At 44.7% G+C, this 25,427-nt stretch overlaps 1 protein-coding gene across 1 annotated transcript in view; it reads right to left on the bottom strand.

Moving 5' to 3' along the window:
- The window catches only part of LOC146768510 (tonsoku-like protein), a 59,998-nt gene that overhangs the window by 16,842 nt on the left and 17,729 nt on the right, over positions 1-25,427 (bottom strand). The window contains exons 6-15 of the mRNA XM_085561734.1: positions 23,276-23,559; positions 21,688-21,859; positions 19,021-19,135; positions 15,115-15,260; positions 12,068-12,220; positions 8,626-8,751; positions 5,641-5,824; positions 3,477-3,541; positions 538-627; positions 365-437 (exon numbers count right to left, since the gene is read on the bottom strand). Of these exons, the coding sequence (XP_085417860.1) occupies positions 365-437; positions 538-627; positions 3,477-3,541; positions 5,641-5,824; positions 8,626-8,751; positions 12,068-12,220; positions 15,115-15,260; positions 19,021-19,135; positions 21,688-21,859; positions 23,276-23,559 (1,408 nt within the window). The remainder of the gene's footprint in view (positions 1-364; positions 438-537; positions 628-3,476; positions 3,542-5,640; positions 5,825-8,625; positions 8,752-12,067; positions 12,221-15,114; positions 15,261-19,020; positions 19,136-21,687; positions 21,860-23,275; positions 23,560-25,427) is intronic.

Here is a 25,427-nt window from a genome sequence, read left to right as displayed (position 1 = left end):
TTCCCCATTTTTTGAATCATTCCCTTTTTTGGGGGATTTCCCCCATTTTTTTGTGTAATTCCCCCAATTTTTGGGTGGATTTCCCCATTTTTTGAATCCTTCCCCTTTTTTGGGATTTCCCCCCCATTTTTTGGGTAATTCCCCCCATTTTTTGGCTAATTCCCCCCATTTTGGGGGAATTTCCCCCCATTTTTGGGATTTCCCCTTTCCCCCCTGCCATTTCTTGGGGAATCTCCCAATTTTTTGGGGGGATTTCCCCCATTTTTCACACTTTCCCCCACTCCCACCCCCCGTCCTCTCCCCCACCCCCCAAAAAATCCCCAAAAACCCCCAAAACGCCCCAAAATTTGGGGAATTCCCTCACCCAGGTGCCCGTGGTTGGCGGCCTCGTGCAGGGGGGTCCAGCCGCAATAATCCCGGGGGTTCACGGGGTGCCCCTGGAAAAAAATCGGGAATTTCGGGGGAATTTCGGGGCAATTTGGGGGCAAAATCGGGGAATTTTTTTGGGGAGAATTTTGGGGATTTTGGGGCATTTACCTGGTCCAGGTAGAGGCGGACGCGCCGCAGGTCGCCCTCGATGCAGGCGCGGTGCAGGGGGGTCTCGCCCCGCTCGTTCCGACGGTTCCACTGCCGAATTTCGGGAATTTTGGGGAATTTTGGGGAATTTTCCCGAAAATTTGGGGGATTTTTCCTCCCATTTTGGGGGTTATACCTCAAGTTTTGGGGGTTTTACCTCAATTTTTGGGGGTTTTATGTCAATTTTGGGGTATTTAAACCTCATTTTTTGGGGATTTTCCATCAATTTTTGGGGATTTTCCATCAATTTTTGGGGATTTTTGGTGGATTTCCAAAAATTTGGGGATTTTCCCTCCATTTTTGGGGATTTTCCCTCCATTTTTGGGGATTTTCCATCAATTTCAGGGAATTTTTTATGGATTTTCAAAAAATTTGGGGATTTTATCCCAATTTTGGGATTTTCCCTTAATTTTTGGGAGTTTTCCTCAAGTTCTTTGGGGCTTCTCCCTCAATTTTTGGGGATTTTTGGCGGATTTCCAAAAATTTGGGGGATTTTCCCTCCATTTTTTGGGATTTTCCCTTAATTTTTGGGGGTTTTCCATCAATTTTTGGTAATTTTTTATGGATTTTCAAAAAATTTGGGGATTTTATCCCAATTTTGGGATTTTCCCTTAATTTTTGAGAGTTTTCCTCAAGCTTTTTGGGGCTTCTCCCTCAATTTTTGGGGCTTCTCCCTCAATTTTTGGGGATTTTTGGCAGATTTCCAAAAATTTGGGGGATTTTCCCTCAACTTTTGGGGATTTTCCATCAATTTCTGGGAATTTTTTATGGATTTTCAAAAAATTGGGGGATTTTATCCCAATTTTGGGAGTTTTCCTCAAGTTTTTTGGTGCTTCTCCCTCAATTTTTGGGGATTTTCCATCAATTTTTGGGATTTTTTGGCGGATTTCCAAAAATTTGGGCGATTTTCCCTCCATTTTTGGGGATTTGCCATCAATTTCTGGGAATTTTTTATGGATTTTCAAAAATTGTGGGGATTTTATCCCAATTTTGGGATTTTCCCTTAATTTTTGAGAGTTTTCCTCAAGCTTTTTGGGGCTTCTCCCTCAATTTTTGGGAATTTTTGGCGGATTTCCAAAAATCTGGGGGATTTTCCCTCCATTTTTGGGGATTTTCCCTCCATTTTTGGGGATTTTCCCTCAATTTCAGGGAATTTTTTATGGATTTTCAAAAAATTTGGGGATTTTATCCCAATTTTGGGATTTCCCCTTAATTTTTGGGAATTTTCCTCAAGTTTTTTGGGGCTTCTCCCTCAATTTTTGGGGATTTTTGGCGGATTTCCAAAAATTTGGGGGATTTTCCCTCCATTTTTTGGGATTTTCCCTTAATTTTTGGGGGTTTTCCATCAATTTCAGGGAATTTTTTACGGATTTTCAAAAAATTTGGGGATTTTATCCCAATTTTGGGATTTTCCCTTAATTTTTGGGAGTTTTCCTCAAGTTTTTTGGGGGTTCTCCTGCAATTTTTGGGGATTTTTCCATCAATTTTTGGGAATTTTTGGCGTATTTCCAAAAATCTGGGCAATTTTCCCTCCATTTTTGTGGATTTTCCCTCAATTTTTTGGGATTTTATCTCAATTCTGGGGTATTTAATCCGATTTTTTTTTTCCCCTCAATTTTAGGGATTTTCCATCAATTTTTGGGAATTTTTTGGATTCTCCCTCAATTTTTGGTATTTTCTTTCAATTTTGCGGGATTTTATCCCAATTTTGGGATTTTCCCCTCAAGTTTTGGGATTTTCCATCAATTTTGGGGATTTTATCTAAATTTTGGGGTATTTAATCCATTTTTTTTTTCCCCTCAATTCTGGGGATTTTCCATCAATTTCTGGAAATTTTAGGGGGTTTTCCAAAAAATTTGGGGATTTTATCCCAATTTTGAGTTTTCCCTTAATTTTTGGGGATTTTCCCTCAATTTTTGGGGATTTTCCCTCAATTTTGGGGTATTTAATCAATTTTTAAAATTTTTCCTTCAATTTTGGGGATTTTCCCTCAATTTTGGGGATTTTCCCTCAATTTTTGGGGATTTTTGGGGGATTTTCCAAAAACTTGGGGATTTTCCCTCCATTTTTGGGGCTTGTCCCTCAATTTTTGGGATTTTATCCCAATTTTGGCGCATTAGATCCCAATTTTTTTTGGATTTTCCCTCAATTTTTGGGTGTCTTTGCCCAATTTTTGGGCATTTCCCCTTTTTTTCCTTTTTCCCCCCAATTTTTGGTCTCTTTCCCCAATTTTCTGGATTTTACCCAATTTTTTTTGGATTTCAGGGGGATTTTGGGGGGGTTTGAAGGGATTTTAAAGAGAATTTTTGGGGTAAATAAATGGGATTTAGGAGAAATTTGGGATTTTTGAGGATTTTGGGGGAAATAAACGAGATTTAGGAGAAATTTGGGATTTTTGGGGAAAATAAATGGGATTTAGGGAGAAACTTGGAATTCTTGGGAAAATAAATGGGATTTAGGAGAAATTTGGGGATTTTTGGGGAAATAAATGGGAAATTTGGGATTTTGAGAGACATTTAAGGAGATTTTTGGGGTATTTTGGGGGAAATTTGGGATTTTTGGGGGGTTTGGGGGAAAATAAATGGGATTTAGGGAGAAATTTGGGGATTTTAGGGAATTTTTGGGGATTTAATGGGGATTTTGGGGAGAAATTTGGGTTTTTCAGGGGGATTTTTGGGGAAAATAAATGGGATTTAGGAGAAATTTGGGAATCTTGGGGAGTTTTTGGGAAAATAAATGGGATTTTTGGAGAAATTTGGGATTTTTGGGTAAAATGAATGGAATTTCGGGAGAAATTTGGAATACTTGGGAAAATAAATGGGATTTAGGGAGAAATTTGGAATTTTTGGGGAAAATAAATGGGATTTTGGGGATTTTTTGGGATTTTTGGGGTGCCCCACCTTGTTGCTGCGGCGCCTCCCGGGGACACTTTTGGGGTACCCCTCGAGATCTTCGTCTTCATCATCTGCAAAAATCCCAAAATTGCCCCAAAATTCCCGAAAATCTCCCAAATCCTCCCAATTTCCCCCAAATCTGCCCCAAAATTCCCAAAATTCCCCTTAAATCCCCCAAAATCTCCCCTAATCCCCCCTAAAATCCCATTAAATCCCCCCTAAAATCCCATTAAATCCCCAAAATCCCCCCAAAATCCCATCACATCCCCCAAAAATCCCATCAAATCCCCCAAATTCCATTTAAATCCCCCAAAATCCCCCCTAAAATCCCATTAAATCCCCCCAAAATTCCCTAAAATCCCCCTAAATCCTCCCTAAAATCCCCTTAAATCCCCCTAAAATCCCCTTAAATCCCCCTAAAATCCCCTTAAATCCCCCAAAATTCCCCTTAAATCCCCCAAATCCCCCCAGAATTCCCAAAAATCCCCCAAAATCACCCCAAAATCCCCCAAAAATCCCATCAAACCCCCCAAAAATCCCTTTAAACCCCCCTAAAATTCCCAAAATCCCCCAAATTCCCGCAGTTCTCTCTCACCGCTCTCGGAGAGCTCCAAATCCGATTCCTCCCCTTAAATCCCCCAAATCCCCCCTTAAATCCCATTAAATCCCCCTAAATTCCCCTTAAATCCCCCAAATCCCCCCCGAAATTCCCAAAAATCCCCCAAAATCACCCCAAAATCCCCCAAAAATCCCATTAAACCCCCCTAAAATCCCTTTAAACCCCCCTAAAATCCCTTTAAACCCCCCTAAAATTCCCAAAATTCCCCCAAATTCCCGCAGTTCTCTCTCACCGCTCTCGGAGAGCTCCGAATCCGATTCCTCCGATTCCGATTCCGATTCCTCCCCTTAAATCCCCCAAATCCCCCTAAAATCCCCTTAAATCCCCCAAAAATCCCCAAAAATCCCCCCAAATCCCCCCTAAAATCCCCTTAAATCCTCCTAAAATCCCCCAAACTTCCCCAAATCCCCCTAAAATCCCATTAAACCCCCCTAAAATTCCATTTAAATCCCCCCAAATTCCATTTAAGTCCCTCCTAAAATCCCCCCTAAAATCCCATTAAATCCCCTTAAATCCCCCAAACCTCCCCAAATCCCTCAAAAATCCCTTTAAACCCCCCAAAAATTCCCAAATTCCCCCAAATTCCCGCAGTTCTCTCTCGCCGCTCTCGGAGAGCTCCGAATCTGATTCCTCCCCTTAAATCCCCCAAATCCCCCCTAAAATCCCATTAAATCCCCCTAAAATCCCCAAAAATCCCCCCAAATCCCCCCTAAAATCCCAAAAATCCCCCTAAAATTCCCAAAAATCCCCCCAATTCCATTTAAATGCCCCCAAATCCCCCCTAAATTCCCCTTAAATCCCCCAAAATCCCCCCTAAATCCCCCAAAATCCCCCCTAAAATCCCATTAAATCCCCCTAAAATCCCCAAAAATCCCCCAAAATTCCCCAAAAATCCCCCCTAAAATCCCATCAAATCCCCCTAAAATTCCCAAAATCCCCCAAATTCCCGCAGTTCTCTCTCACCGCTCTCGGAGAGCTCCGAATCCGATTCCTCCCCTTAAATCCCCCAAATCCCCCCTAAAATCCCATCAAATCCCCCAAAATTCCCTAAAATCCCCCAAAATCCTCCCTAAAATCCCCTTAAATCCCCCCAATTCCATTTAAATCCCCCAAAATCCCCCCTAAAATCCCATTAAATCCCCCTAAAATTCCCAAAAATCCCCGAAATTCCATTTAAAATCCCCCAAAATCCCCCTAAAATCCCATTAAATCCCCCTAAAATCCCATCAAATCCCCAAAATCCCCCAAAAATCCCATTGAACCCCCCTAAAATCCCCCCTAATATCCCATTAAATCCCCCAAATCCCCCCTAAAATCCCCTTAAATCCTCCTAAAATCCCCCAAACTTCCCCAAATCCCCCTAAAATCCCATTAAACCCCCCTAAAATTCCATTTAAATCCCCCCAAATTCCATTTAAGTCCCTCCTAAAATCCCCCCTAAAATCCCATTAAAGCCCCTTAAATCCCCCAAACCTCCCCAAATCACCAAAAAATCCCTTTAAACCCCCCTAAAATTCCCAAAATTCCCCCAAATTCCCGCAGTTCTCTCACCGCTCTCGGAGAGCTCCGAATCCGATTCCGATTCCGATTCCGATTCCGATTCCGATTCCGATTCCGATTCCGATTCCTCCTCCTCCTCCCCCTGGTCCCCCCCGAGCTCCTTTTGGGTCTCCCGGGCGCCCTCGGGGTCCCCGGCCCGGAGCTGCTGAGCCCGGAGCCGCCGCAGCGCCCGCCGCTGGAAAACACGGAATTTCGGGAAAAAAACGGCCCAAAAATGGCCAAATTAACCCCAAAAAATCCCCCAGGAGCCCGGAGCCGCCGCAGCGCCCGCCGCTGGAAAACACGGAATTTCGGGTGGAAAATGGCCCAAAAATGGCCAAATTAACCCCAAAAATAGCCCTAAAGTATTGCCAAAACACCCCAAAAAATAGCCCCAAAAATCAGAAATTACAGGGGGAAAACGGCCCAAAAACGGGCAAATTAACCCCAAAAAATCCCACAGAAAATCCCAATAATAGCCCCAGAAAAATCAGAAATTACAGGGGGAAAACGGCCCAAAAATGGCCAAATTAACCCCAAAAAATCCCCCAGGAGCCCGGAGCCGCCGCAGCGCCCGCCGCTGGAAAACACGGAATTTCGGGGGGAAAATGGCCCAAAAATGGCCAAATTAACCCCAAAAAATCCCACAGAAAATCCCAATAATAGCCCTAAAACAACCCTAAAAATAGCCATAAAAATGAGGAATTTCGGGGGGAAAAAGCCCCAAAAACGGGCAAATTAACCCCAAAAAATCCCCCAGGAGCCCAGAGCCGCCACAGCGCCCGCCGCTGGAAAACATGGAATTTCGGGAAAAAAACGGCCCAAAAATGGCCAAATTAACCCCAAAAATAGCCCTAAAATATTGCCAAAACACCCCAAAAAATAGCCCCAAAAATCAGGAATTTCGGGGGGAAAATGGCCCAAAAACGGGCAAATTAACCCCAAAAAATCCCCCAAAAAGTCCCAATCATAGCCCCAGAAAAATCAGAAATTACAGGGGGAAAATGGCCCAAAAATGGCCAAATTAACCCCAAAAAATCCCCCAAAAAGTCCCAAGCATAGCCCCAGAAAAATCAGAAATTACAGGGGGAAAATGGCCCAAAAATGCCCAAATTAACCCCAAAAAATCCCCCTAAAAGTCCCTATAATAGCCCTAAAAAAATCTGAAATTACAGGGGGAAAACGGCCCAAAAATGCCCAAATTAACCCCAAAAAATCCCCCAGGAGCCCGGAGCCGCCGCAGCGCCCGCCGCTGGAAAACCGGGAATTTCGGGGGGAAACGGCCCAAAAACGGCCAAATTAACCCCAAAAATAGCCCTAAAATATTGCCAAAACACCCCAAAAAATAGCCCCAAAAATCAGGAATTTCGGGGGGAAAATGGCCCAAAAATGCCCAAATTAACCCCAAAAAATCCCCCAGGAGCCCGGAGCCGCCGCAGCGCCCGCCGCTGAAAAATCGGGAATTTCGGGGGGAAAAAGGCCCAAAAATGGCCAAATTAACCCCAAAAAATCCCACAGAAAATCCCAATAATAGCCCTAAAAAAATCAGAAATTACAGGGGGAAAATGGCCCAAAAATGGCCAAATTAACTCCAAAAAATCCCCCAAAAATTCCCAAGCATAGCCCTAAAAAAATCAGAAATTACAGGGGGAAAACGGCCCAAAAATGGCCAAATTAACCCCAAAAATAGCCCTAAAATATTGCCAAAACACCCCAGAAAAATAGCCCCAAAAATTGGGGATTTGGGGGGAAAACGGCCCAAAAATGGCCAAATTAACCCCAAAAAATCCCCCAGGAGCCCGGAGCCGCCGCAGCGCCCGCCGCTGGAAAACCGGGAATTTCGGGGGGAAACGGCCCAAAAACGGCCAAATTAACCCCAAAAATAGCCCTAAAATATTGCCAAAACACCCCAAAAAATAGCCCCAAAAATCAGGAATTTCGGGGGGAAAATGGCCCAAAAATGCCCAAATTAACCCCAAAAAATCCCCCAGGAGCCCGGAGCCGCCGCAGCGCCCGCCGCTGAAAAATCGGGAATTTCGGGGGGAAAAAGGCCCAAAAATGGCCAAATTAACCCCAAAAAATCCCACAGAAAATCCCAATAATAGCCCTAAAAAAATCAGAAATTACAGGGGGAAAATGGCCCAAAAATGGCCAAATTAACTCCAAAAAATCCCCCAAAAATTCCCAAGCATAGCCCTAAAAAAATCAGAAATTACAGGGGGAAAACGGCCCAAAAATGGCCAAATTAACCCCAAAAATAGCCCTAAAATATTGCCAAAACACCCCAGAAAAATAGCCCCAAAAATTGGGGATTTGGGGGGAAAACGGCCCAAAAATGGCCAAATTAACCCCAAAAAATCCCACAAAAAGTCCCAATAAGAACCCTAAAAAAACCCTAAAAATAGCCACAAAAATGAGGAATTTCGGGGGACAAATGGTCCAAAAATGCCAAAATTAGTCCCAAAAAATCCACAAAATGGTCCCAAAAATAGCCCTAAATAAACCCAAAAAATAGCCCCAAAAATCGGGAACTTCAGGGGGAAAATGTTCCAAAAGTTCCAAAATTAACCCCAAAAACAGCCCCAAAAATTGGGAATTTCGAGGGAAAAAGGCCCAAAAATGACCAAATTAACCCCAAAAAATCCCCCAAAAAGTCCCAATAATAACCATTAAAAATGGCGCATCCCAGAGCCCCAAAAAATCCCCAAAAATCCCCCAAAAAATCCCCAAAAATCCCCAAAAATGCCCTAAAACGCTCCAAAAATCCCCCAAAATTCCCAAATTTTTCCCAAAAAATTCCCAAAATTTGGGAATTCCCACCTGCAGTTTTGTGTCTCCGGCGCTGCGGGCACATCCCAGAGCCCCAAAAATCCCCAAAATTCACCAAAAAATCCCCAAAAATTCACCAAAAAATCCCCAAAAAATGCCCTAAAACGCTCCAAAATCCCCAAAAATTCCCAAATTTTTCCCGGAATTCCCGTTATTCGGGATTCCCACCTGCAGCTCCGTGTCCCCGGCATTCCGGGCGCATCCCAGCGCGTTCCGGAGGGGGCTGAGCAGCTCGGCCGGCGCCGCCCCCGACTCCTCCAGCGCCAGCGCCACGTTCAGCCACGTCCGGCACTCCTGGGATTCGGGAATTCCGGAATTTTGGGAATTTTGGGGGATTTGGGAGATTTTTGGCAGTTTTGGGGGAGTTTTGCTCTTTTTTGGGGGTTTTAAAAGGGTTTTTTTGGGGTTTTTTGGGGATTTTGGGGGAATTTTGGGGATCTGGGATTGGGGATTCATGTCCGGCACTCCTGGGATTTGGGAATTCCAGGAATTTTTTGGGAATTTTGGGGAATTTTTGGGGATTTGGGGGAGTTTTGGGGGATTTTTGGGCTTTTTTGGGGTTTTTTTAAGGGTTTTTTTGGGGTTTTTTGGGGATTTTGGGGGAATTTTGGGGATCTGGGATTGGGGATTCATGTCCGGCACTCCTGGGATTCGGGAATTTTTGGGGGATTTTTGGGGATTTGGGGGATTTTTGGGGAATTTGGGGGATTTTTGGGGAGTTTTGGGGGCTTTTAGGGCTTTTTTGGGGGTTTTTAAAGGGTTTTTTTGGGGATTTTTGGGGGAATTTTTGGGATTGTTTGGGAATGTTTAGAAAATGTTGGGATTCAGGAATTTGGGGGAATTTTGAGGAATTTGGGGAATTTGGGGGATTTGGGATAAGCCACGTCCGGCACTCCTGGAAAATTCGGGAATTTCGGGAATTTTTTGGGGGATTTTTGGGAATTTTGGGGAATTTTTGGGGGAGTTTTGGGGGATTTTTAGGGATTTTTGGGAGGTTTTAAAGGGTTTTGGGGATTTTTGAGGAATTTTTGGGATTGGTTGGGAATTTTTGGGGAATTTTGGGGATTTTTTGGGAATTTTTAGAAAATTTTGGGGTTCAGCCACGTCCGGCACTCCTGGAAATTTGGGAATTTGGGAATTTTGGGGAATTTTGGGGATTTGGGATCAGCCATGTCCGGCACTCCTGGAAATTTGGGAATTTTGGGATTTTTCAGAATTTTTTGGAAATTTTGGGGGAATTTTTTGGGGAATTTTGGGGAGTTTTGGGGGATTTTAAAGGAATTTTATGGGTTTTTTAGGGATTTTTTTAGGAAGTTTCGGGCTTGTTTGGGAATTTTTAGAAAATTTTGGGATTCAGCCACGTCCGGCACTCCTGGGAAATTTGGGAATTTCGGGGATTTTTTGGGGAATTTTTGGGAATTTTTGGGACTTTGGGGTTTGGGATTTGGGATCAGGATTTTGGGATTTGGGATGTTGGGAATTTAGGATGGAATTTTGGGAATTTGGGGTGGGAATCTGCGATGGGATTTTGGGGATTTAAGATGGGAATTTTTGGATCTGGAATGGAATTTTGGCGATTTTGGGATCGGGAATTTTGGGAATTTGGGGATTTTGGGGATTTGGGATTTTAGATCAGAATTTTGGGAATCTGGGATGGGAATTTGGGAGTTTGGGATTAGGATTTTGGGGATTTGGGATCGGGAATTTGGGGTTTACGATCAGGAGTTTGGCCCAGGGATTTGGGATCGGGAATTTGGGGATTTTGGGGATTTAGGATTTTGGGAATGTTGGGGATTTCGGGTTTAGGATCAGGAATTTGGGATTTGGGATGGGAATTTTGGGATTTTGGTGATTTCGGATCAGAATTTTGGGGATTTTTAAGATGGGAATTTTGGGAATTTGGGGATTTAGGAGCGGGAATTTGGGATTTTGGTGATTTTGGATCAGAATTTTGGGAATTTAGAATGGGAATTTCGGGAATTTTGGAATTTTGGGATGGGAATTTTGGCAATTTGGGGATTTAGGAGAGGGAATTTGGGATTTTGGTGATTTTGGATCAGAATTTTGGGAATTTAGAATGGGAATTTCGGGAATTTTGGAATTATGGGCTGGGAAATTTGGGAATTTGGGGATTTAGGAGCGGGAATTTGGGATTTTGGTGATTTTGGATCAGAATTTTGGGAATTTAGAATGGGAATTTCGGGAATTTTGGAATTATGGGCTGGGAAATTTGGGAATTTGGGGATTTAGGAGAGGGAATTTGGGATTTTGGTGATTTTGGATCAGAATTTTGCGAATTTAGAATGGGAATTTCGGGAATTTGGGAATTTCGGGCTGGGAAATTTGGGAATTTTTCTCAGCTGCAGCTCCCTCTGGAAGTGCTCCAGGGCCCGGGGATGCGGGAACGGGGAGTTGGGATTTTGGGGATCTCAGATTCGGGGATTTTGGGGATTTTGGGGATTTTGGGATGGGAATTTCGGGAATTTTGGGGTCCCACCTCCAGGGGCTCCCCGCGCCGCAGCTGCAGCTCCCTCTGGAAGTGCTCCAGGGCCCGGGAACGGATTTGGGATCGGGATTTGGGGATTTTGGGGATTTTGGGAATTTTGGGATGGGAATTTTGGGAATTTTGGGAATTTTGGGATGGGAATTTTGGGAATTTGGGGTCCCACCTCCAGGGGCTCCCCGCGCCTCAGCTGCAGCTCCCTCTGGAAGTGCTCCAGGGCCCGGGAACGGATTTGGGATCGGGATTTGGGGATTTTGGGAATTTTGGGACGGGAATTTTGGGAATTTGGGATTAGGATTTTGGGGATTTAGGATCGGGAATTTTGGGAATTTGGGGATTTTGGGCTGGGAAATTTGGGAATTTTTTCCAGCTGCAGCTCCCTCTGGAAGTGCTCCAGGGCCCGGGAATGCGGGAACGGGGATTTTGGGGATTTTGGGACGGGAATTTTGGGAATTTTGGGAATTTTGGGAGGGGAATTTTGGGAATTTTGGCTCCCACCTCCAGGGGCTCCCCGCGCCTCAGCTGCAGCTCCCTCTGGAAGTGCTCCAGGGCCCGGGAATGCGGGAACGGGGATTTTGGGGATTTCGGATTTGGGGATTTTGGGGATTTTGGGGATTTTGGGATGGGAATTTTGGGAATTTTGGCTCCCACCTCCAGGGGCTCCCCGCGCCGCAGCTGCAGCTCCCTCTGGAAGTGCTCCAGGGCCCGGGAATGCGGGAACGGGGATTTTGGGGATTCTGGGACGGGAATTTTGGGAATTTTGGGAATTTTGGGACGGGAATTTCGGGAATTTGGGGTCCCACCTCCAGGGGCTCCCCGCGCCGCAGCTGCAGCTCCCTCTGGAAGTGCTCCAGGGCCCGGGAATGCGGGAACGGGGATTTTGGGGATTTCGGATTTGGGGATTTTGGGAATTTTGGGAATTTTGGGAGGGGAATTTTGGGAATTTGGGGTCCCACCTCCAGGGGCTCCCCGCGCCTCAGCTGCAGCTCCCTCTGGAAGTGCTCCAGGGCCCGGGAATGCGGGAACGGGGATTTTGGGGATTTTGGGGATTTTGGGACGGGAATTTTGGGAATTTTGGGATGGGAATTTTGGGAATTTGGGTCCCACCTCCAGGGGCTCCCCGTGCCGCAGCTGCAGCTCCCTCTGGAAGTGCTCCAGGGCCCGGGAATGCTGGCCCAGGTCCCGGAAGGTGGCGGCCAGCGAGACGTGGATGGCAGCCAGCTCCCGGCCCGGCCGCCCCGCCGCCTCCGCCAGCTCCAGCTGCAAGAATTCCCAAAAAAAAACCGGGAAAACGTCACCCACAACGGCCCGAAATCAGGGAGGGAATGGGGGGAAGGAAAAAAAAAAGCAGGGGGGGGAATGGGGAAAAGTGGGGGGAAAACGGGGGGAAATCGGGGGGAAAATCGGGGAAAATCAGGGAAAAATCGGGGAAAAATCAAGGAAAAATCGGGGGAAAATAATGAAAAAAATCAGGAAAAATCAGGAAAAAACAGGAAAAAAATCCAGGAAAAATCAGGAAAAATCATTAAAAAATAATGAAAAATAAGGGAAAAATCAGGAAAAATCAGGGGGGAAAAAATCAGGAAAAAATAACGAAAAATCAGGAAACATAAAGGAAAAATCAGGAAAAATCTAAAAAAATCAGGGAAAAACAGGGAAAATCAGGGAAAAATCAGGGAAAAAATCCAGGGGAAAAAAACCATTAGATGAAAATTTAAAAATCATGAAAAATCAGGAAAAAATCACGGAAAAATAATGAAAAAATCAGGGAAAAATCAGGAAAAATCAAGTAAAAATCAGGAAAAAATTAGGAAAAAATCAGGAAAAATCATTTGAAAATGCAGAAAAAATCAGGGGGGAAAAAAAAATAAGGAAAAATCTTGAAAAAGAAAAAAAATCCCCCCGAAAAATAATTTAAAATCCCCTAAAATCAGAGAAAAATCAATTAAAAAATGAGGAAAAATCAGGAAAAAAATCAGGAAAAATAGGTATACATCAGGAAAAAAATCAGGAAAAATCGGGGAAAAAATCAGGAAAAATAATGAAAAAAATCCCCAAAAAATCATAAGAAATTCCCCAAAATCAGGAAAAAAACATGAAAAAATCATGAAAAATCATGAAAAAAATCAGGGGAAAAAATCAGGAAAAATCGGGAAAAAATCAGGAAAAAAAATCAGGAAAAAGTCCCCAAAAATCATTAAAAATCCCCAAAAATGAGGGAAAAAATCAGGAAAAAATCAGGAAAAAATATGGGGAAAATCAGGAAAAAACAGGGGGAAATCAGTAAAAAATCAGGAAAAATCATGAAAAAATCTGGAACAAATCAGGAAAAAAATCCCAAAAAAATCATTAAAAATCCCCCAAAATCAGGAAAAAATCAGGAAAAATCAGGGGGGGAAATCCGGAAAAATCCAGAAAAAAACTGGGAAAAATCAGGAAAAAATATGGGAAAATCAGTAAAAAATCAGGAAAAATCATGAAAAAATCTGGAACAGATCAGGAAAAAATCAGGAAAAAATCAGGAAACAAATCCCAAAAAAAATCATTAAAAATTCCCCAAAATCAGGGGAAAAAAAATCAGGAAAAATCAGGAAAAATCAGGAAAAAAAATCCGGAAAAACGCAGGAAAAATCCAGAAAAAAAAACTGGAAACAATCTGGGAAAAAAACCGGAATAAACAGGGGAAAATAAGCAAAAAAAATCCGGAAAAAATCATGAAAAAATCTGGAACAAATCAGGAAAAAAATCAGGAAAAAAAAATCCGAAAAAAATAATTAAAAATCCCCCAAAATCAGGAAAAAAATCAGGAAAAAATCAGGAAAAATCAGGGGAAAAGATCCGGAAAAAAAAAACAGGAAAAATCTGGAAAAAATCAGGAAAAAATCAGGGAAAATCAGGAAAAAAATCAGGGAAAATCGTAAAAAATCAGGAAAGATCATGAAAAATCAGGAAAAAAATCAGGAAAAAATCAGGGAAAAGATCCGGAAAAAAAACAACAGGAAAAGTCTGGAAAAAATCAGGAAAAAATCAGGGAAAATCAGGAAAAATCAGAAAAAATCGTGAAAAAATCAGGAAAAATCAAGAAAAAATCAGGGAAAAATCAGGAAAAATCAGGAAAAAATCAGGGAAAATCATGAAAAAATCAGGGAAAATAATGAAAAAATCCTGAAAAAATCAGGAAAAATTTTGAAAAAATCATGAAAAATCAGGAAAAAATCAGGAAAAATCAGGGAAAAGATCAGAAAAAAAACCAGGAAAAGTCTGGAAAAAATCAGGAAAAAAATCAGGGAAAATCATGAAAAAATCAGGAAAAATCGTGAAAAAATCAGGAAAAATCATGAAAAATCAGGAAAAAAATCAGGAAAAAATCAGGGAAAAGATCCGTAAAAAAACAGGAAAAGTCTGGAAAAATCATGAAAAAATCAGAAAAAATAATGAAAAAATCAGGAAAAATCGTGAAAAAATCAGGAAAAATCAGGAAAAATCAGGAAAAAAATCAGGAAAAAATCAGGAAAAATCAGGGGAAAAGATCCGGAAAAAAAAACCAGGAAAAGTCTGGAAAAAATAATGAAAAAATCAGGAAAAATCATGAAAAAATCAGGGAAAATCGTGAAAAATCAGGAAAAAAATCAGGAAAAAATCAGGGGAAAAGATCTGGAAAAAACCAGGAAAAGTCTGGAAAAAATCATGAAAAAATCAGAAAAAATCATGAAAAAATCAGGAAAAATCATGAAAAAATCAGGAAAAATCATGAAAAATCAGGAAAAAATCAGGAAAAAATCAGGGAAAAATCAGGAAAAAATCAGGGAAAATAATGAAAAAATCAGGAAAAAATCAGGAAAAATCGTGAAAAAATCATGAAAAATCATGAAAAAATCAGGGAAAATCGTGAAAAATCAGGAAAAAAATCAGGAAAAAATCAGGGGAAAAGATCTGGAAAAAACCAGGAAAAGTGTGGAAAAAATCATGAAAAAATCAGAAAAAATCATGAAAAAATCAGGAAAAATCATGAAAAAATCATGAAAAATCAGGAAAAAATCAGGAAGAAAGTCCGTGAAGAATCCCGCAAAGGCAGAACGGATTTCCCGGCATTCCCGGCATTCCCGGCATTCCCAGCATTCCCGGATTTCCCGGCATTCCCGGATTTCCCGTACCTGTCTGCGGTAGAAGTGGGCGGCGCGCTGGAAGTGGCCCAGGCGGCTCAGGCTGTCCCCCAGGCGCTCGAGCAGCGACAGAGACGCCGAGACATCGGCCGGGGACCCGGAGGAGAGAGCGGCCAGGGCCCGGCACACCCGAGAGGCTGGGAGAGAGAGAGACAGTGAGGGGATACTGGGGAGACTGGGGATACTGGGATGGACATGGGGATACTGGGGAGACTGGGATACTGGGGAGACTGGGATACTGGGGAGACTGGGATACTGGGGATACTGGGAGACTGGGGAGACTGGGAGACTGGGAGACTGGAGAGAGCGGCCAGGGCCCGGCACACCCGAGAGGCTGGGACAGAGATACTGGGGATACTGGGGATACTGGGGATACTGGGGATACTGGGGATACTGGGGAGACTGGGGATACTGGGGATACTGGGGAGACTGGGAGACTGGGGAGACTGGGGACACTGGGGATACTGGGGAGACTGGGGATATTGGGGATACTGGGGGGACACTGGGGAGACTGGGGACACTCAGATAAATTGGGGCCATTGGGGACATTTTGGTGCCATTTTGGTGCCAATTTTGTCCCATCTTGGGCCATTTTGGTCCCATTTTTTCCCATTTTGGGGCCATTTTGCTGCCATTTTTTCCCATTTTGGTGCTGTTTTTCCCATTTTTTCCCATTTTGGTGGTTTTTTCCCATTTTTTCCTATTTTGGTGCTGTTTTTTCCCATTCCGGTGCCCCCAGGGCCATTTTGGTGCCATTTTTTCCCATTTTTTCCTGTTTCGGTGCCGCCGAGAGCCATTTTTTCCCATTTTTCCCCATTTTTCCTCGTTTTTCCCATTTTTCCCCGTTTTCCCCATTTTTTCCCATTTTTCCCCATTTTTCCCCGTTTTTCCCCGTTTTTCCCCGTTTTCCCTGTTTTTTCCTGTTTTTCCCAGTTTCCCCCTGTTTTTCCCCATTTTCCCCCAGTTTTTCCCATTTTCCCCCATTCTCCCCCGTTTTTCCCTGTTTTTTCCCCGTTTCCCCGTTTTTCCCCGTTCCAGTGCCGTTTTCCCCCATTTTCCTCCGTTTTCTCCATTTTTCCCCCATTTTTCCCCATTTTTTCCCCCGTTTTCCCCCATTTTCCCCCTTTTTCCCATTTTTTCCCGTTTTTCCCCATTTTTCCCCGTTTTCCCTGTTTTTCCCCATTTTTTCCCCGTTTTTCCTCGTTTTGCTGCCATTTTTCCCCGTTTTCCCCGTTTTGCTGCCGTTTTTTCCCATTTTCCCCCATTTTTTCCCCGTTTTCCCCCATTTCCCCCCATTTTCCCCGTTTTTCCCTCCATTTCCCCCCCATTTTTCCCCCGTTTTCCCCATTTCCCCCCATTTTCTCCCGTTTTCCCCATTTTCCCCATTTCCCCCATTTTCCCCACTTTCCCCCATTTTCCCCCGTTGTTTCCCCATTTCCCCCGTTGTTTCCCCATTTTCTCCCCGTTTTCCCCCGTTGTTTCCCCATTTCCCCCCGTTGTTTCCCCATTTTTTCCCCCATTTTTCCCGTTTTTTCCCCCATTTTTCCCGTTTTTCCCCTTTTTTTCCCGTGGCTGACCGTGCCGCAGGCGGCTCCGGAGGCGTCTCCGCTCGAGGCCGCGTTGTTTCCCCATTTCCCCCCGTTGTTTCCCCATTTCCCCCGTTGTTTCCCATTTCCCCCGTTGTTTCCCATTTCCCCCGTTGTTTCCCCATTTCCCCCCATTTTTTCCCCCATTTTTCCCGTTTTTCTCCCCATTTTTCCCGTTTTTCCCGTGGCTGACCGTGCCGCAGGCGGCTCCGCAGCCGTCTCTGCTCGTGCCCCCGTTGTTTCCCCATTTCTCTCAGTTTTTCCCCATTGTTTCCCCATTTTTCCCCGTTGTTTCCCCATTTCCCCCGTTGTTTCCCCATTTCCCCCGTTGTTTCCCCATTTCCCCCCGTTGTTTCCCCATTTCTCTCCGTTTTTCCCCGTTGTTTCCCCATTTCCCCCGTTGTTTCCCCATTTCCCCCGTTGTTTCCCCCGTTGTTTCCCCATTTCCCCCGTTGTTTCCCATTTCCCCCATTGTTTTCCCCATTTCCCCCCGTTGTTTCCCCGTTTTTTTTCCCGTTTTTCCCGGGGCTGACCGTGCCGCAGGCGGCTCCGCAGCCGTCTCCTCTCGTGCCCCCGTTGTTTCCCCATTTCTCCCTGTTGTTCCCCATTTTTTCCCCCATTTTTCCCGTTTTTTTTCCCCATTTCCCGTTTTTCCCGTTTTTTTCCCATTTTTTTCCCGTTTTTCCCGTGGCTGACCGTGCCGCAGGCGGCTCCGGAGCCGTCTCCGCTCGTGCCCCCGTTGTTTCCCATTTCCCCCCGTTGTTTCCCCGTTGTTTCCCCATTTCTCCCCATTTTTCCCCATTTTTTCCCCGTTGTTTCCCCCATTTCCCCATTTTCTCCCCGTTTTTTCCCGTTTTTTTCCCGTTTTTTTCCCGTTTCCCCGGGGCTGACCGTGCCGCAGGCGGCTCCGCAGCCGTCTCCTCTCGTGCCCCCGTTGTTTCCCCATTTCCCCCATTTTTCCCCGTTTTCTCTCCGTTTTTCCCCGTTTTTTTTCCCGTTTTTCCCGTGGCTGACCGTGCCGCAGGCGGCTCCGGAGGCGTCTCCGCTCGTGGCTGCGTTGTTTCCCCATTTTCCCCCCGTTTTTTCCCGTTTTTCCCGTTTTTCCCGTGGCTGACCGTGCCGCAGGCGGCTCCGGAGGCGTCTCCGCTCGAGGCCGCATTGTTTCCCCATTTCCCCCCGTTGTTTCCCCATTTTTTCCCCCATTTTTCCCGTTTTTTCCCCCATTTTTCCCGTTTTTCTCCCCATTTTTCCCGTTTTTCCCGTGGCTGACCGTGCCGCAGGCGGCTCCGCAGCCGTCTCCTCTCGTGGCCGCGTTGTTTCCCCCGTTGTTTCCCCATTTCCCCCCGTTGTTTCCCCTGTTTTTCCCCATTTTTCCCCCGTTGTTTCCCCATTTCTCTCCGTTTTTCCCCATTGTTTCCCCATTTCCCCCCATTGTTTCCCCCCGTTTTTTTCCCCATTTTTCCCATTTTTCCCGTTTTTTTCCCGTTTTTCCCGTGGCTGACCGTGCCGCAGGCGGCTCCGGAGGCGTCTCCGCTCGTGGCCCCGTTGTTTCCCCATTTCTCCCCGTCGTTTCCCCATTTCTCCCCGTTGTTTCCCCATTTCCCCCGTTGTTTCCCCATTTCCCCCCGTTGTTTCCCCATTTTTTCCCCCATTTTTCCCGTTTTTTCCCCCATTTTTCCCGTTTTTCTCCCCATTTTTCCCGTTTTTCCCGTGGCTGACCGTGCCGCAGGCGGCTCCGCAGCCGTCTCCGCTCGTGCCCCCGTTGTTTCCCCATTTCTCTCAGTTTTTCCCCATTGTTTCCCCATTTCCCCCCGTTGTTTCCCCATTTCCCCCCGTTGTTTCCCCATTTTCCCCTGTTGTTTCCCCATTTCTCCCCGTCGTTTCCCCATTTTCCCCTGTTGTTTCCCCATTTTTTCCCCCCGTTTTCCCTGTTTTTCCCGTTTTTCCCATGGCTGACCGTGCCGCAGGCGGCTCCGGAGGCGTCTCCGCTCGTGGCCCCGTTGTTTCCCCATTTCTCCCCGTTTTTCCCCCATTTTTTCCCCATTTTTCCCGTTTTTTCCCCCATTTCCCCCCATTGTTTCCCCCCATTTTTTCCCCCGTTTTTCCCATTTTTCCCCGTTTTTCCCGTTTTTCCCGTGGCTGACCGTGCCGCAGGCGGCTCCGGAGGCGTCTCCGCTCGTGGCCGCGTTGTTTCCCCATTTCTCCCCGTTTTTCCCCCCCGTTTTTCCCCATTTTTTCCCCCATTTTTTCCCCCATTTTTCCCATTTTTCCCGTTTTTTCCCCTTTTTTTCCCGTTTTTCCCGTGGCTGACCGTGCCGCAGCCGTCTCCGGAGCCGTCTCCTCTCGTGCCCGCGGGCTCCGTCCCGCGCCAGGGCCCGGCGCAGCGCCCGGCGCCCGCCCGCGAAGTCGCCCCGCGCCAGCAGCGCCTGCGGGACACGCCCTGAGCCCCAGCCACAGGATTCCCGGGAAAACATCCACAGTCCCAAAAAATATCCCGGGAAAACAGCCACAGTCCCAAAAAATATCCCGGAAAACAACCACATCCCCCCGAAAATCCCGGGAAAATAACAGAATTCCCAGAGAAAATCCCGGGAAAATAACCAAATTCCCCCAAAAATCCCGGGAAAATAAGAGAATTCCCAAAAAACATCCCGGGAAAATATCCACGTTCCCCCCGAAAATCCCAGGAAAATAACAGAATTCCCAAAGAAAATCCCAGAAAAACAAAAACAAACCCGGAAAAATAATGAGATTCCCAAAAAACACCCCGGGAAAACAACCACATCCCCCCGAAAATCCCGAAAAAATAACAGAATTCCCAGAGAAAATACCAGAAAAACAAAAAAAAACCCAGAAAAATAATGAGATTCCCAAAAAATGTCCCAGGAAAATAACCAAATTCCCCCAAAAATCCCGAAAAAATAACAGAATTCCCAAAGAAAATAACGAAATAACAAAAACAAACCCAGAAAACAACGACATTCCCAAAAAACATCCCGGGAAAACAACCACATCCCCCCAAAAATCCCGGGAAAATAACAGAACTCCCAAAGAAAATACCAGAAAAACAAAAACAAACCCGGGAAAACAACCACGTTCCCAAAAAACACCCCAGGAAAACATCCACATCCCCCCGAAAATCCAGAAAAAATAACAGAATTCCCAAAAAACACCCCGGGAAAACATCCACATCCCTCTGAAAATCCCGAAAAAATAACAGAATTCCCAAAAAACACCCCGGGAAAACAACCACATCCCCCCGAAAATCCCGGGAAAATAACAGAATTCCCAGAGAAAATAACGAAATAACAAAAACAAACCCGGAAAAATAATGAGATTCCCAAAAAACACCCCGGGAAAATAACCAAATTCCCCCAAAAAATCCCGGGAAAATATCAGAATTCCCAAAGAAAATCCCAGGAAAATAACCAAATTCCCCCAAAAAATCCCGAAAAAATAACAGAATTCCCAAAAAACACCCCGGGAAAACATCCACATCCTCCCGAAAATCCCGAAAAAATAACAGAATTCCCAGAGAAAATACCAGGAAAACAAAAACAAACCCGGGAAAACAACCACATTCCCAAAAAACACCCCGGGAAAACAACCACATCCCCCCGAAAATCCCGGGAAAATAACAGAATTCCCAGAGAAAATAACGAAATAACAAAAACAAACCCAGGAAAACAACCACATTCCCAAAAAACACCCCGGGAAAATATCAGAATTCCCAAAAAACACCCCGGGAAAACAACCACTTCCCCCCGAAAATCCCGAAAAAATAACAGAATTCCCAAAGAAAATCCCGGGAAAACAACCACATCCCCCCGAAAATCCCGGGAAAATAACAGAATTCCCAAAGAAAATACCAGAAAAACAAAAACAAACCCGGGAAAACAACCACGTTCCCAAAAAACACCCCGGGAAAATAACCAAATTCCCCCGAAAATCCCGGGAAAATAACAGAATTCCCAAAGAAAATCCCGGGAAAACAAAAACAAACCCGGGAAAATAATGAGATTCCCAAAAAATACCCCGGGAAAACATCCACGTTCCCCCCAAAAATCCCGAAAAAATAACAGAATTCCCAAAGAAAATAACGAAATAACAAAAAAATACCCGGAAAAATAATGAGATTCCCAAAAAATGTCCCAGGAAAATAACGAAATTCCCCCAAAAAATCCCGAAAAAATAACGAAATTCTCAAAAAAAATCCCAGCATTCTAGAAAAAAAATAACAAAAAAACTGCAAAAAATAACGAAAAATCTGCAAAAAATTCCCACAAAATTCCCCAAAAATTTTGGAAAAATCCCAAAAAATTCCCAAATTTTTGGAAGCATCTGAGAGTCAAAAATCTCCCAGAAAATCAAAAAAAAACCCGAAAAAAATTCAAAAAAAATCGGAAAAAAAAGAAAAAAATCGCTATAAAACCCCCAAAAATTCCCAAAAAATTCCTCAAAAATCCTGGAAAAATCCAAAAATTCCCAAATTTTTGGAAGCATCTCAGAGTCAAAAAACCCACAGAAAATTTTAAAAAAATCAGAAAAAATCAAAAAAAACCCAAAAAATCGCTATAAAACCCCCAAAAAATTCCCAAAAAATTCCCAAAAAATTCCCAAAAAATTCCGGAAAAATCCCAAAAAATTCCCAAATTTTTGGAAGCATCTGAGAGTCAAAAAACTCCCAGAAAATAAAAAAAAATCAGAAAAAATTCGAAAAAAATCGAAAAAAAAAGCAAAAAAATCGCTATAAAACCCCCAAAAATTCCCAAAAAATTCCCAAAAAATTCCTGGAAAAATCCCAAAAAATTCCCAAATTTTTTTAAACATCTCAGAGTCGAAAAACTCCCAGAAAATCAAAAAAAAATCAGAAAAAATTCGAAAAAAATCGAAAAAAAAAGCAAAAAAATCGCTATAAAACCCCCAAAAATTCCCAAAAAATTCCGGAAAATTCCGGAAAATTCCCGAATTTCCTGACCTGTCCCAGGGCGGCCTCGGCCTCGGCCAGGAGCCGGGGGGGCCGGAGGTGCCGGGCGCAGTCGCGGGCGCGGCCGAGGCTCCGAAGGGATTCCGGGAATTCCCGGCAGCGCTGCTGGAGCAGCCCCAGGTTGAAATGGGCCCGGAACTGATCCTCCAGGGAGTGGCACTGCCTGGAAAACAATTCCCGGAATTCCATCCCGAAATTCCATCCCGAAATTCCCGAAATTCCATCCCGAAATTCCCGAAATTCCCGGCAAAAATTCCCCAAAATTCCCATCCCAAATACCCGAAATTCCCGTCCCAAAATCCCAAATTCCCATCCCAGATCCTCCAGGGAGTGGCACTGCCTGGAAAACAATTCCCGGAATTCCATCCCGAAATTCCATCCCGAAATTCCCGAAATTCCATCCCGAAATTCCCAAAATTCCCAAAATTCGGATTGCCGAAATTCCCGGCAAAAATAACCGAAATTCCCATCCCAAATACCCGAAATTCCCGTCCCAAAATCCCAAATTCCCATCCTAGATCCTCCAGGGAGTGGCACTGCCTGGAAAACAATTCCCGGAATTCCATCCCGAAATTCCCGAAATTCCATCCCGAAATTCCCGAAATTCAGATTGCCAAAATTCCCGGTGAAAATACCCAAAATTCCATCCCAAATTCCCGAAATTCCCATCCCAGATCCTCCAGGGAGTGGCACTGCCTGGAAAAAAATTCCCGAAATTCCATCCCGAAATTCCCGAAATTCCATCCCGAAATTCCCGAAATTCCAGGCGAAAATTCCCGAAATTCCATCCTGAAATTCCCGAAATTCGGATTGCCAAAATTCCCGGAGAAAATTCCCCAAATTCCCATCCCAAAATCCCAAATTCCCATCCCAGATCCTCCAGGGAGAGGCACTGCCTGGAAAAAAATTCCCGAAATTCGGATTGCCAAAATTCCAGGCAAAAATTCCCAAAATTCCAGGCAAAAATTCCCATCCCAAATCCCAACTTCCCAAATTTCCATCCCAGATCCTCCAGGGAGTGGCACTGCCTGGAAACAATTCCCGAAATTCCAGGCAAAAACACCCAAAATTCCAGGCAAAAATTCCCAAAATTCTGGTTCTAAACACTCAAAAATCCTCTCCAAACTTCCCAGAATTCCATCCCAAAATTCCAGGCAAAAATCCCCAAAATTTCGGTCCTAAACACCCAAAAATCCTCTCCAGAATTCCCAGAATTCCAAAAAATTCCAATTCCAGAATCCCAAAATTCCCATCCCAAATTCCCAAAATTCCCACAAATCCTCTCTCAAATTACCAAATCCCTTCCCAAATCCCCCAAAAATCCCATTTTAAACCCCAAAAATCCCATTAAAACCCCCCAAATTTCCCTTCCAGCATTCCCAAAATTCCCAAAATTCCCAAAATTCCCGAAATTCCCAAAACTCCCACAAATCCTCTCCCAAACCCCCAAATCCCTTCCCAAAACCCCCAAAAATCCCATTTTAAACCTCAAAATTCCCTCCAAACCCCCCGAATTTCCCTCCCAGCATTCCCAAAATTCCCGGAATTCCCAAAATTCCCGGAATTCCGGGATTCTCACGTGGCCAGCTGGGCGCTGCGCTGCAGCAGCCGGGAGCTCTCCCCGAAATTCCCGAGGGATTCCTGCGCCAGGCCCAGGTTGAGCAGGAGGCGGCTCCGCATCCGCAGCAGCTCCCGGGGCGGCACCACGCCTGGAAAATCGGGAACGACAGCGGGAATTCCGGGAATTCCGGGATTTGGGAGCGAGATTTGGGGGTTTGGGAGCGAAATTCCCGGATTTGGGAGCGAAATTCCCGGATTTGGAGCCCAAATTTTGGGGTTTTTTCGATGAGAATTCTGCGGTTTGCGAGCCGAATTCCAGGATTTGGGATTCGGGATCGGAATTCCGGGATTTGGGATCTGGAATTTTGGGAATTTTGGGATTTGGGAGCGAAATTCCCGGATTTGGGAAGGAAATTTGGGGATTTGGGATTGAAATTCCCAGATTCAGGACGAAAATTCCAGGATTTGGGATCTGGGGATTTGGGATATGGAATTTTGGGATCGAAATTTGGGGATTTGGGGATTTGGGATCTGAATTTTGGGATTTGGGATCAGAATTTGGGGATTTGGGATGGGAATTTTGGGAATTTTGGGAATTTTGGGAATTTGGGATGGGCAGTGCCGGGAGGAGGCGGCTCCGCATCCGCAGCAGCTCCCGGGGCGGCACCACGCCTGGAAAATCGGGAATGACAGCGGGAATTCCGGGAATTCCGGGATTCGGGATCGAGATTTGGGCATTTGGGGGCGAAATTCCGGGATTTGGGAGAGAAATTCCCAGATTTGGGAGCGAAATTCCCGGATTTGGAGTCCAAATTTTGGGGTTTTTTCGATGAGAATTCTGCGGTTTGCAGCCCAAATTCCAGGATTTGGGATTTGGGATCGGAATTCCGGGATTTGGGATCTGGAATTTTGGGATTTGGGGATTTGGGAGCAAAATTTGGGGATTTGGGGTCAAAATTCCCGGATTTGGGAAGGAAATTTGGGGATTTGGGATTGAAATTCTCAGATTCAGAACGAAAATTCCAGGATTTGGGATCTGGGGATTTGGGATGGGAAATTTGGGAATTTTGGGATTTGGGATCTGGAATTTGGGATTTGGGATCTGGAATTTTGGGATTTGGGGTCAAAATTCCCGGATTTTGGAAGAAAATTTGGGGATTTGGGATTGAAATTCCCAGATTCAGGATGAAAATTCCAGGAACTGGGATCAGAATGGGACGTGGCTGATCCCAAATCCCAAAAATTCCCCAAATTCTCAAAATTCCAGATCCGAAATCCCCAAATTCCAGGAATTCCAGGATTTGGGATTGGGAATCTGGGATTGAAATTCCAGGATTGGGGATCAAAATTCCAGGAACTGGGATCAGAATTTGGGGATTTGGGATGGGAATTTTGGGAATTTTGGGAATTTTGGGATATGGAATTTTGGGATTTGGGGATTTGGGATCAGAATTTGGGGTTTTGGGATGGGAATTTTGGGAATTTTGGGAATTTGAGATCTGAATTTTGGGATTTGGCATCGAGATTTGGGGATTTGGGGTCGAAATTCCCGGATTTGGGAGCAAAATTCCCGGATTTGGAGTCCAAATTTGGGGGTTTTTCCGATGAGAATTCTGCGGTTTGCGAGCCAAATTCCAGGATTTGGAGATTTGGGATTGGAATTCCGGGATTTGGGATCTGGAATTTTGGGAATTTGGGGATTTGGGAGCAAAATTTGGGGATTTGGGGGTCAAAATTCCCGGATTTGGGAAGAAAATTTGGGGATTTGGGATTGAAATTCTCAGATTCAGGATGAAAATTCCAGGATTGGGGATCTGGGGATTTGGGATGGGAATTTTGGGATTTGGGGATTTGGGATCAGAATTTGGGGATTTGGGATCAGAATTTGGGGATTTGGGATGGGAATTTTGGGAATTTTGGGAATTTTGGGATTTGGGATATGGAATTTTGGGATTTGGGGATTTGGGATCGAGATTTGGGGATTTGGGAGCGAAATTCCCGGATTTGGAGCCCAAATTTGGGGGTTTTTCCGATGAGAATTCTGCGGTTTGCGAGCCGAATTCCAGGATTTGGGATTTGGGATCGGAATTCCGGGATTTGGGATCTGGAACTTTGGGGGATTTTGGGATTTGGGAGCAAAATTCCCGGATTTGGGAAGAAAATTTGGGGAT

The sequence above is a fragment of the Lonchura striata genome, chromosome 2 (assembly GCF_050655825.1).
Source record: "Lonchura striata isolate lonStrDom1 chromosome 2, ASM5065582v1, whole genome shotgun sequence".
In the NCBI taxonomy this organism is placed as follows: Eukaryota; Metazoa; Chordata; class Aves; order Passeriformes; family Estrildidae; genus Lonchura; species Lonchura striata.
This window is presented reverse-complemented; position numbering and strand designations above follow the sequence as displayed.